This window comes from Gobius niger (genome assembly GCF_951799975.1).
Source record: "Gobius niger genome assembly, chromosome: 6".
NCBI classification, from domain to species: domain Eukaryota; kingdom Metazoa; phylum Chordata; class Actinopteri; order Gobiiformes; family Gobiidae; genus Gobius; species Gobius niger.
This window is the reverse complement of record NC_136857.1, coordinates 33,681,168-33,693,863: the sequence shown is the minus strand read 5'-3', so window position 1 is coordinate 33,693,863 and position 12,696 is coordinate 33,681,168. Positions and strand designations below refer to the sequence as shown.

Here is a 12,696-nt window from a genome sequence, read left to right as displayed (position 1 = left end):
ATTCAGTGGTGGAAAGTAACTAAGTAAAAAGTACAAATAAAAAGTACAAATGAATGGTACTTTTACTTTATGATGAATACTCTTTACTTCACTACATTTTAGAGCCTGTATCTGTACTTTCAACTCCACTACATTTTTAAATTGTGTAAAAATTTTAAATATTTTATCTTCAAACTGACCTCTCTACGATTAACTGGTTTAGTCCCATTTTAGACTTGGTTAAGTGGTTTACTCCTTTAGACCTTGTTTAGACCTGGTTCAGACCTGGTTTAGTTCCTGATTCCTTGCCTGGCATCCAGAATGATCCCCCTCTGTATATGTTATACACGGGGATATCAGTCTGGTCAGGGAGCTGCTGTTAACGCTTCTGCCAAACTCAAACGGATCCATGCAATCAGAATCGTTTATTTGCGGTCACGTGTTGTTCGTGAGCTGCATCACGCTTGGGATGCAGAAGTGCCCTCAAAAACAATCTATGGGCGGCGTCCGGGAGAGCTGAGGTTTTTTTCTAATCAAACATTCTGTTTGAATATCAATGCAAAACCGCTAATAACTAGGGATGGTCCGATATGAAAATTTTCTGCCGATACCGATATCCGATATTTGCCTCACTGGTGTGGCCGATATCCGATATTTGCCGATATTTATTTCAACGTTAAAAATCAATAGAAAGGCTTACTCAAATGTGGTAAAGTTTGTAAATTGTTCCATTATTGGAATGTCTTATGCCTGGGACACATCTCACACCAGGATGAAACAATCCTTTTTATTAGAAAAATATTAAAAAGACCAAATGCAATGTTGGAGTGAAATGTCATTTTGTTTTTGGCTAAATATTTACTCAGACCTACTTATTATTATACTTTCACCCATGTCCTCTATTAATGGTAAACACTGACACTGGGAATATGCTAGGCTACTATTTATTGTATTTTCTATTAAAATATGTAGCCTACCATGTTGTTTAAGCTACATGTTTTAACTTTAAACAAATCTGATAAAGGACACACTGCTCTGTATGAAGCTTTGGAATTGGAAATATCATGTCACTTTAACAGCACCTTATATGAACTTATGAGGCCAGACTGAAGATTTAGAGTTGGTTTAGAGCTGGCAAAAAGCAAACAGTAGATTTACAAGATTAGCATGAGCTTTGAACTGCACCGTTTTCAATGATAAATGCGCGAACGATCGCAAAAGCGTCTAATTAAATATGCGCGAAAATGCGATATGACATAATGCCTCGTTTTCACGGGTCATTAACATGACAAAGGTGGGCAGAGTAAACGTGAATACAGACATTATCATCACTGTAGTTAGACCTATATGATCACAGAAAGGTCATGTTTACGTGTTGTAGCCTTTAGCCTGTTAGCAGCTATGCTAGCGCTAACAAACAAAGTTATAAATCTGGCGTCAAGACGGAGAAACTTTCGCAACACTCACCTCAGATGTAGCGACAAATAATCCATCAGAAAATGATTCCTGTTAATCCTGACTCAGAATAATGTCCATGAGGCAGTTTTAGTCCACTTTGTTGCAGCAGTAACTTGTGGCTCTGTATCTCTGTGGTGTCCAAGTGTCCGCTCCACTTTGTTTAAACTTAGTAAAAACATACTTTCTTTTGGAGACGTGTGAATTTATGCTGGAGGTTCTTTATTTTTAAGAGCCACTGTTTATTTGAGATAATTTGAATAAATTGTTGCCCCGTCTACACTGCTGCTGCATTCAGGTGCGCTATGACATTACGGTGTAGTAAATAATTCAAAGGAAAAAAAAATATCGGCCGATATTTTCCCATATCGGACCGATACCGATATGTGAAAAAAAGACAAATATCGGCCGATAATATCGGCGGCGCCGATATATCGGCCATCCCTACTAATAACACCACTGACTGCCCTTCGCTGATTGGTTTACTCCACTTCCTGTGTTATGCTGTAGAAATCATTTCATGCAGACTTGCACGCTGGTACAGCGGTGTTTCTAAAACAAAAACTAATTTTCATCAAAAGACACTTATGAGCTGAGTGCATAAGAAAAATAAATATTGAAAATGCAAGCTCAAACAGGAGGTTGCAACGCAAATGCTTGCAATGCTTCAGCTGCACCTGAAATTTGAATCGCTAAGAGCCAGCAGAGAAGAGGTCAGGGGTGTGATTGGCCTGTGACACAGCAGATGGAGCTGGGCTATTCTGTGGACAGCAGCTGATGGACACTATCATATGCATGGGTTTATAATGGATGCCCATTAGTCTTTACCTTAATAGACTATTTTTCCTGGGGTCCATGAAAATGCTACATTTAAAATATTACAAAACATCATACATGTACAAATAGATCATTTAAAATCCCATTACTGAACACCACAAGAACATGCCAATACAATATTTCAATACACCTAACCTGGGAGAATATTGTTCTCTACATTATATCCCATAATGATGACGTTTTTTTTTTAACCATTCCTTTAAAACAGCTTTTGAACACCAATGCTGTTAAAGAATGAGGTAGCTTATTCCACAGAAGCATAGCTCTGTACAGAACAGTTCTCTTCAGAGCATTGTCTTCGGCAGTGGAGGTGTAAAATGACACCATGAAGCCTGTCGAGTGTTTAAACTGTGCCTTTCACTGGTCAGCCGTAGTTGGGAGAACAGACCAAAGTGTTTTTGAAGAATGTAAACATTTTTGCAGAACAATATAAGACTGCAGGCCACTCTTTCCTCTACTTTAAACCAGGACAACCTATCATGGGTTGACCTCAAGGATGTGTACTCAGTCCCATACATTCAATATTGTCTGTTATAATCCCGCAAACACAGACAATAATAATTGTGGTTACAGCTGGCAGGTTTGGCTAAAATCATCTGACTCAGCTTTAAAGTAAGTACTAAACATTGGGTTGTTAATAACTATGTATGTAATCCCTATCTGACTGACAGGCACCTTCAAAATAACTAGTACTACCACAAAGAGTGTCTAAAAGGTTTCTGTATACAGTCCATACTCCACTTTAAGATCTGCGCATTGCCTTTACTAACTTGGCGAATGAAAACCATTTACCTCGTAATGAGCTGGTAAACAGTCTGTTGAGGCTCAAGAATGACTTCTTGTTGGAACAGTGACGGTAATTCAAAAATGCTAACGCTATTCATTAAAAAAGACACCCATGAATTACAGAAGAGCCACCAGGTGTAAAAAACATTGCAGTATCTATAACATTATCTGCGCACACGTGCGGTGTTTGGCTAGAAACTTGCTAGCTTCAGATCCATGCGTGCTCGTAGCCTCGCTGCCCACTAAACTGCCAAATCATAACAATGATGCCTCCGGAGCTAATGCTAACTCTCACACCATGCACATTTCCTAAAGCGGAGTAAGCCCACCTCTCTTGTCCCCGGCTTCGGTCCTTTGTGCTGGGGGGTGTGCAGATATTTGATTTGATCTGGGAGGAGGAGCGCAAAGCGTCGCTCTTTCCCACGGACACTGGCGCGGGCGGCCGACTGGGGGCGCTGTTAGGGGCACCCGGGGACACATGCCTCTGTGAGGGGTGTTCTTGTCGCTGTGTCCCATATTTTTGCCCTTTTTAGACTGGCTGAAGCAATTGAATACTTACGCAAGCAGATATTTACGTAAAGTGCCTGTGACAGTGAAGATAGTGCTCAACTGAACACGCATGCGCTATGTCACTGCAGCTGAGCAGCTATGATCCTCCTCTAGAATCCACACTGTGGCGGGGCGGCCATCTTGTGATGGGACGGTTAGCCAAAATCTGAAGAAGAAAAAACTTCATGCAATGAAAGATAACACACGGTAGTCCAGCTACCTATATCAGGGAGTACTTTTACTAAAGATCATGAAAGCTCTAAAACACTGCACTGGTCTCTGTTGTGTTTGTATGTTCGCAATATGGCCGATGTCGGTGCAATAAGATTTCCATGACAACGTCCAATCTAGAAGTATACTATGATAATCACCACGTGATTCGTTGCGTTCGCGAAGCCTTTGCAACAATGAGACATTTTTTTTTGGCAATATATATTTCAATATATCTCCAGCAAATGTGGTGTGTCATTTCCCTAGGGGCCTTTGTGGCTTGTTAATTCACAATGGTGGTCTATAAACAAAAAAATAAACGAAAAAAGTTGCACAGAATTGTTTTGTGTTATTGATGAGTCGTTTTCCCCGTTCATCAACGAAGGCAGCGCGGTGAAGATGGCGTGTTGTGGAAACTGTTTTTGTTGCAAGTGCTGCTGCAGAGAGTCAGAGACGCGGACCCCCGAGGAGCTGGTAGGAACTGGTGCACAGCGGGTGCACTGCGGGGTCTGGGAGTCGTAGTCCTGGCGACAGAGGACAGAGTATGGGGCTGCTCCTCAGGGGAGAACCTGGAGCATCTTACTACAGTTCTATAGCAAGGCTTGTGACACTGCAACTTCCCCTGGTCTGCAGCATCATATCATTATTACTAAGGCCAACAATGTTATTAATCGGTTTACTAGCGGTTGTCAAGGGCAATAAACTGCAGTTCATTAGACGGCACCTGTCTGTCATCAGGAAAACAATAGGTTACATTTTTCAAATTATTTCCCAGTCAGTTAAACTACTCCATGTTTGTTCACCTTGAGAGCCATATGTCCTGATTTATAAAATACAGAATTACTTTGTTTTTAGACCATCCTTGGAGAGTTCCAAAGTGAAGAAGATGAAATTCTGCCAAGGAAAGACTATGAGGTAGAACTTCCTCTCACCATTGCTCAGGTACCAGAGAGCACAGATTAAAGTCTGTTGTGTTTTGCCAGAGCTTGGATTATGACCGCTGCATCAATGAGCCTTATGTGGAGATGCTGGAAGGGATCAGTAACAAGGTAAGCCCAGGGCGTGGGAGGCACAGGCTTGAGATAGAAGGGGGGAAAAAACAGTATTTAATTCACACTTGAAATGAATTATATGTTATTGTGGCGAAGGTTAAAGGTAAACTTGGTTTCTTTTCAGGTGGGTTAGACTATATGTTATTTCAGCCAACTATATTTTAACTTGCAGACAGACGAAAGTCTAGAGACGGCTAAAGGATACAGATGATGCATGATCACGGAAGTGCAGATGTTTGTTTCTTCCCCAAATATTCAGATGAATGCAGAGAAGGCTTTATTGTATCTGTAGATGTAGACTTCAGACTTTGGGAGTTTCAGCTGCGTGATCATTTGGTAATGAATGATACCCACACACACGTAATTCATCCTGCACTGTTGTACATGTTTTAGTGGTAGGAGTGTATAAGATCTCAAAGGAGAGGAAGACGTGTATTTTCTGTAATGTGCAGTGTTATTAATTGTTCAAATATACAAAATGTTGCATAGGTTTCCCTTGGTTTTTAAAGGGGCTAGATGCAAGTTGGCCATTATATACTCACTACTGTCACCTCAGGTCATAGTGTAACTGCAATTTCTATGTTAAGCTTGTGCATGACGGCACTTCAGTCCCGAAGTAACACCTATCTGAGTGACAGTGCAGGATTTTAGAGGCAGTTGTGGTGAACAGGTCTGAGCTCATTCTACACATTAGGACATGGAGGAACATGTAAGGGGAGGAAAATACTTTGTTTTAACATTTGTAAACTCTGTATAGTCCCTTTAATATGTTTACATGATTCTTACTCATTGGAAATGGCAGTGCGATGTGACAGATGCGGAGGTAAACATTCCTTAACTGTTGCTCTGGAACAAATACTGTACATAAGCGCATCCCAGTTCTGTCTTTGGAATTCCCCTTCTTCCAATGGCGCTTACATATGTTACAAAACATAAAATTGGACTTTTGGTCATGGGGATATCGGGACAGGCCCAGCCCTGACCACTAGTGCAGGGCAATCTGATGTTTAAAAAAAAAAGTAATTTTGTGAAATATGTGGTAAAAGATCTAAATTGCATTATGGCTGAAACAACTAATAGATTATAATAGTTGACAACTTTTTTTATTTTTTGATGGAAACCACAACTACTTTGTTTTTAAAGTTAGGGTCTGTAGTGTTTTGTACATTGTAAAATTCATAAATATCCATCTGTGTCTCATCCAATCAGAAAGCAGAATTAGCACTAAGTGCCTCCAAAAACACTCACTTTAAGTTTAACATGTCCTCAAGCGGTGCCACTTTAGATTTATGTGATTAAAAAAAATGAAAAAAATACAATTTTCATGCACCTTTCACAGCCAAACGATTAATCGATTAATCATATAAATAATCGGTAGATCAATCGATTACCAAAATAATCGTTAGTTGCAGCCCTACATTGCATGATGTTATGCATACCGGTTATCCAAAAGGAGTGGTGTGAGTAAAGAAAACAAAGTGCTGAAACTGAAATCAGCAGCGTTATGTTCTGAGCTTCAGTGACCATGTGTGTCCTGTGCAGAGAGCGCGGCAGTACGAGGCGCTGCGCTGGGTCATGGTGTTTGCCATCGGCGTCACAGTGGGCCTGGTGAGTAACGCTGCTCTGGAACATCTACAATCCACCTTTTGTGCACAGAGCTTCACCTGTCTGTCCTTTCAGGTGGGCGTATTTGTGGATTTCTTCGTTCATATTTTTACCAAACTCAAATTCAGTGTGGTCGGAGACTGTATCCTTTCATACAAACATGAGCACTTTTACACATCTGAGCTTTGGATTTTTCAAACTGTAAGATGTCTGGTCAACCTATGAAAAGATGTCTGGTCAACCTATGAAAAGATGTCTGGTCAACCTATGAAAAGATGTCTGGTCAACCTATGAAAAGATGTCTGGTCAACCTATGAAAAGATGTCTGGTCACCCTACGCAAAGATGTATGGTCAACCTATGAAAAGATGTCTGGTCACCCTACGCAAAGATGTCTGGTCAACCTATGAAAAGATGTCTGGTCACCCTATGAAAAGATGTGGGGAGATGTGGGGAAATCTTTGAAACTTTGGCATTGCTTGTGCTGTTTTTTTATTAATATCGACAGTGCAGCCTGTAAAAAGATGCCAACTCCAAAGCACATGGGCTGTTGTGCATAATAAGTCACTATGCTGATCTATCCTGGCTAAAGGCTTAGTGAAGGCATCAAAGAGGCAACACTAATTCAAACTGCTCCGGGCAATAGAGTTAGCATTAGCCACAATGTTACATTTTTCCCCCAGTACCAGTACCTTAATGATACTTTGTTGGTTTACGATACTAATACCTGAGGAATAGTTTTTTAATACCACACTAAAATATTTGTCATTTAGAACCATAAACAGAACAATAATGTTCCTTTACATCATAGAAAAATGTAAACAACTAAGTAATTTCCTTTAATGCTGTCCCTGGACCAACAGTTGGAAACGTGGTCTCTAAAGATACAGTATCCGTCAAAAGTTTGGAAGCACTTGTATGTATGTGTATCAGCTTCTCTTTATCTTCAACACTATCTGCCTTACCCACTGCATCCAGCTGTGGAGCGCTGCACAGACCAGGGCTGTCTGCCGGTGTCGCTGCTGGAACTGCTGGCCTTCAACCTGACCTTTGTGCTCCTGGCCAGTGTGCTGGTTCTCATAGAGGTGACGGCCTTTTCTCTACTACAACCATGAGCAGTTTGATTGGCCCTGCGGCTAAATCTAAGTCTTTCGATACAGGGCCAGAATGTTGTGGAAGTAATTACTGCTACAAATGAGCTTTGGAGCTTTGGAGGGTTTAGGAGTTCACGACTGACGATATTGTTAAAAAAAAAAAAAGATTGTTAACGCACATTTCAACAGATTCTCCTCACATTGACTCTGTGCATAACTTCAGATCATAGCAATGCCGCCCAAGAAGTGACTTCCTGTTTCAATCTCTTCTCAATGATTAGTTCAGCAGGTACTTGCAACATTACAAGAATATAATTAAATTCACACATTTTAAGTGTTTTGTCTGTTAATAGTTAGGCAGAAAGAAAGTTGAACTAATGAACTGCTGAACTAATGAATAAGATGGTGCTTTTATTTTGGTGTGCTGGATTGAAACAGGAAGTCACTTCTTGGGCGGCGTTGTTATGATTTGAAGTTATGCACAGAGTCAATTAAGCATTAGGAGCATTAACATTAGACAGACTGATTTATGAACTTCTACACTAATGCAACAATCCTGCTTTTCAAAACAAGTAGAAGTCTATTGTGCACGGTTAGCTGCTTTGAGAAGACTGTGGTGGTTTGATATTCAATTCTTTTCAAAGATAACTGAAATAATCTTACTGCCATGTTTTAATTGTGATTTTGGTGTTCACATTCACTAGTTTGTTGCCATGGAAGCAGTGATAATTTGACCTATTTTGGCCAACCATACTATACCCTGTTTATTCTAAACTGGGTTTATTCTAATCTCCAGTTTATTCCAGCGATTGTCCTTTCGAACTGGTTTATTTGGTCGGGACAAGTAAATTAGCTTTGGGCTAATTTCCTCCGTTGTCCCACACTCGCGCTCTCAAACACACTGTCACTCAACCTGGCCTATAGGCGGCGTTCACGATTTAGAATGTGATGATGTCATAATGTCAGGTGGAGGGCAGGGCCAATGCAACTCTATGGGAGAAATGCAGTTTTTGGAAGAAATCTCCAAAACGAAAATTGACAAATGTTTTTCCTCATCAGTATTTGATCGTGATTGGATTCACAAACCTGTGATATTATATTTTTGTCTGAAAGTCCTTTCCATTGGACAGCATCACAGTCATGTTTTCGCATATTGTCACCACTTTTTGACGTTTTACGGAGAAAATAATTGGACATTAGTTCATATGTGCAGACAGAGGAGACAATGAACTTTGTGACAGTTTTTGTTTCATGTGGATTCTTCCAGTAATGACTGAGATATGAGCCAAAAAACAAAGACATAAAAATATGCATTTTGTCAGTTTTGTCAATTTAAAACTATGGGCTCTTTAAAATGTTGTGATGTCACGTGAATGCTACCTATTGTTCAGGTGGGAATTGAACCTGGGACCTTCTAGCTGTGAAGCACGAGCGCTAACTGCTGCACCACCGCGCTGGCTGCACCACCGCGCTGGCTGCACCACCGCGCTGGCTGCACGGTCTAAATACTGACAGAGCTTATGTCTATGGGAAAAACTGCCTTTTTGTCATTTTATTTGGCTACATTTGACATAGATTTGTTCTCTTTAAACGCGTATATTTACATTCGTTTTATACTATTTAACACTGTATTACAGGACTGTATATACAGTGGGGAAAAGAAGTATTTGGTCAGTTTCACATAGACATTCTATTGGATTTTGGCCAAATACTTTTTTTCCCCACTGTATTTACATCATATATATGCAAGCATTTAATCTTTTACAATTGTATTGCATTTTATTACATAACATTAAGTAAAGTTGATCTGGTTGTCACAGAAGGAAAGAAAATGGCAGATTGACGTTGCTCCTTCCCATCCAATCCTTTAGTTTGTCTGAGCACTTGCTGATAGACGAAAACAGACAGAAATTGACCAATATTTAGCTCGTGAACTTGAGACTTGAATGTGCCAACTGTAGAATGACTGGGGCAAAGAAAAAAAAAGCTAAAAACATAACCAAAATCCATTTTTTTTGAGTAAATATGTCTGACCTGAGATAGAATACAACAAATCAAAGACAATGACTATATCTTAATTCTGACACTTTATCCAACAGAAACCATGTTCCCATTTTTATATGTCTTGTTATTAGCATTAGCCTCAGTGGCCAATCACATGGTTGCCACGTCCACAAGCGTCAGGTCCAATCGAGAGTTTCATTAAAGATCTTTGGCTGCTGTCACCCCGTCCCGTGCACCAGTGACAAGCACTCCTGTTTTTGTCTCTTTTTTGTCTCGTAGCCCATGGCTGCAGGGTCGGGTATCCCTGAAATCAAAAGTTACCTGAACGGGGTGAAGATACCGAGGATTGTGCGGCTGAGGACGTTCCTGTGTAAAGTGGCAGGGGTGGTCTTCAGTGTGGCAGGAGGTAAGCCTCGCTCTGTGGAACCGTTGAGTTCCTTTCATTGAATTCATACATGCACAAATAGATCTATGCTATATCCACATGAAGAAACTAAAAAAAAAGGTGACGAAAGAGTGACGGTGTGGCAACAACGCATGGGAACACAACGAGGAAAAATCTTCGATCATTTTTGTAGTATTTAGGCTGTAAGATGCTTTGAGACTTTGGTAAAGCCGAACTGGAGAAAATGCATCCTGTATTAACATCTCCACCCAAAGCATCAGGCTTGGTTAGATATATGACTGGACAATTCACGCTTCAACAACTTTTACAAGTAAAAATCCTACATACAAACTTAAAGTGGGAGGCAAGAGTGTGATATATCTACTGTTAGAAGTACTATTTGTTGAAAAGGTGAGATTGACTTGTCATACTGCTCTTCCTCTGACCTCTGCTTCCTGTTCCGTCCCGTGTTTTCTCTGCGCAGGATTGTTTGTGGGCAAAGAGGGGCCCATGATCCACAGCGGGGCCATTGTGGGAGCAGGCCTTCCACAGGTCAGACACCATCAAGTAACTGCTTCTCTCAAACCAGTATGCAGCTCTCATAAACAGACAAAGGCAGCTGGCTAATGTCCACAGCAGCTTATAAATACACTCACTGAAGAGAGTGTGCACCTGCTAAAACATGAGTATTGTTTGTTTATCCAAACTACACAGTTTAAAGGCTATGCTTCCAAATATTAATGAAATGTATGCAAACTTTTGGTTTTGTAAAAAGTAATATAAAATTGTGCAAATTCTCATTCTCTCATTCTTCTGAGAATGAGATTTTTTTTTTTAATTCTAATTGATCTAAGAAAAGTAAAAGTAATTCTGGTTTCATGTCAGACAGTGAGAAAAATAGAAATGTGTTTTTATAAAGTGTGTTTAAACATAATGGTTCCCGTTGTATAAATTGTAATGATCACTGGACCTTTTGCACTAAATCAGGGGTGGCCAACCCGCGGCTCTCGAGCCGCATGCGGCTCTTGGCCAATCAGAGTGCGGCTCTTTGCATGATTGGAGATGTTTAATACAATGCGGCTCTTTGCAAAATAATTGGTAAATATTTCCCATAAACTGTAACAGTCTTTGACCAAAAATCCAACCGTAGTCCTACAGACCCTGTTTCCATCTCTACATGAATGAGAGTCCGTATCTCTCTCCTTTTCGAGGCGGCGTGTAAAAGGAGCCCGTGCAGCCTCACTCAGAGCGGGATGTAGGTTGAACAACAGGCAGGCAGATCGTGGCACTAGGATTAGCTTCTGTGCTTTTCAGGTTTCTGATCAGCTACTCTTTATTTGATGTAATTTGGCCACATATTCACAGAAAAAGATCAACATTAGGAAATGGAAAAAACCGGAGCTCTTATTAAGCGTATGATGCGAAGCGCGACATCGTAACGCGGAAATACGCAAAGTCATGACTTTTCTTTCACACGTGCTATAACTGTAACAGATGCAACTTAAAACAGACTCTCAGATCCTCCAGAGGCTCCTGATTAAAGTTCATGAACTTTGTGCAGCTTAGAGTGCGTTCTCTGCACAGTCCAGTCAGGACAAAGCTGCAGGCACTGAGCGCACAGGCCAGGGGCGAAACAGAGAAGGGGGCTCAGTGGGCAGGGCCCCACATACAAACACACCCCAGCATAAAAAAAATAAATAATAATAATAATAATAATTTAATTCTGTCTCAGTCAGAACAGGAAACACAAAATGTCATTTAATATACATGTATTTCTATCTTGTTGAGAAGTAAAACCATTCAATCTAACACAATTATTTAAAAAAAAAAGAAAAAGGCATAAAGTTATAGTTTATTGTGATTAAATAAAACGGTCACATTCTATTTAATCACAATAAAGTACCGCCCCGGGATCTCGCTAATGGTCGGTGCCTTTGTGGCTCTTCACAGGATCAAGGTTGAAAATTTCGGCTCTTGGTCTCCGACTGGTTGGCCACCCCTGCACTAAATGTCCTTGGGTATATGACAGGCTGACAGGTTGAATTAACAACTCAAGTAAAGTGACTGGTGCATTACAATGTAAGATCAGTTATTTGTTAACACCATTTAATAAACTAAAATACAAACATGTGATTTTGTTAGGCTACTTTAGGTGATCCAATCATAGTTTCTGTCCCAGCAGCATGCGGCTGCTCGCCGTGGCATTTCAAAACGTTATGTTCACAATAGGTTTGCGGAGGTTAAAACTTAACTCATGAGAGTGAGAAAATGATGAGAACCAAAACGGGTATCAATCCAGTATCGGATATTTGGAATTCATTGTATTTCTTCCAGACCAGTATCATCTCCAATATTTGATATCGGTATCGGATCGGTGCATTCCTAATACAACATTTAACAACTGGTATTGAGTGGTATTGAGATGATGAATGTTTTTCGTATACTTTGAACACGGTTAGTAAAATGCTATTCGGACTGTAATTAATGGTTAATTGGGAGCTAAACTTTTAAATACTGGAATAAGGCGATTCAAGGAATATCCCTTGACTGAATGATATATTGATGACATGTATTGTAAACCAAGTAGTTTGCATGCTGATGTAGGAACGTATCATTTTCCTGACATTTGTAGCCTGTTCTGACTCCGATCCTTCTCTCAGTTTCAGAGCATCACATTTAAGTGGATCAAGTTGAACTTCCCTTATTTCCGCACTGACAGGTCAGTATGTGGTGAAGAGAGA

At 40.3% G+C, this 12,696-nt stretch overlaps 1 protein-coding gene across 2 annotated transcripts in view; it reads left to right on the top strand.

Moving 5' to 3' along the window:
• Positions 1-4,165: 4,165 nt before the first annotated feature.
• clcn6 (chloride channel 6) overlaps positions 4,166-12,696 on the top strand; it is a 32,318-nt gene continuing 23,787 nt past the window's right edge. The window contains exons 1-9 of one of the 2 annotated variants that reach the window (XM_079558187.1): positions 4,167-4,290; positions 4,672-4,731; positions 4,800-4,865; positions 6,411-6,476; positions 6,549-6,615; positions 7,451-7,557; positions 9,850-9,976; positions 10,440-10,507; positions 12,616-12,674. In XM_079558187.1, the coding sequence (XP_079414313.1) occupies positions 4,216-4,290; positions 4,672-4,731; positions 4,800-4,865; positions 6,411-6,476; positions 6,549-6,615; positions 7,451-7,557; positions 9,850-9,976; positions 10,440-10,507; positions 12,616-12,674 (695 nt within the window). In that variant the 5' untranslated portion in view covers positions 4,167-4,215. Of the gene's footprint in view, positions 4,291-4,671; positions 4,732-4,799; positions 4,866-6,410; positions 6,616-7,450; positions 7,558-9,849; positions 9,977-10,439; positions 10,508-12,615; positions 12,675-12,696 lie in introns of both variants that reach the window. The other variant, XM_079558186.1, reaches the window with a different exon arrangement.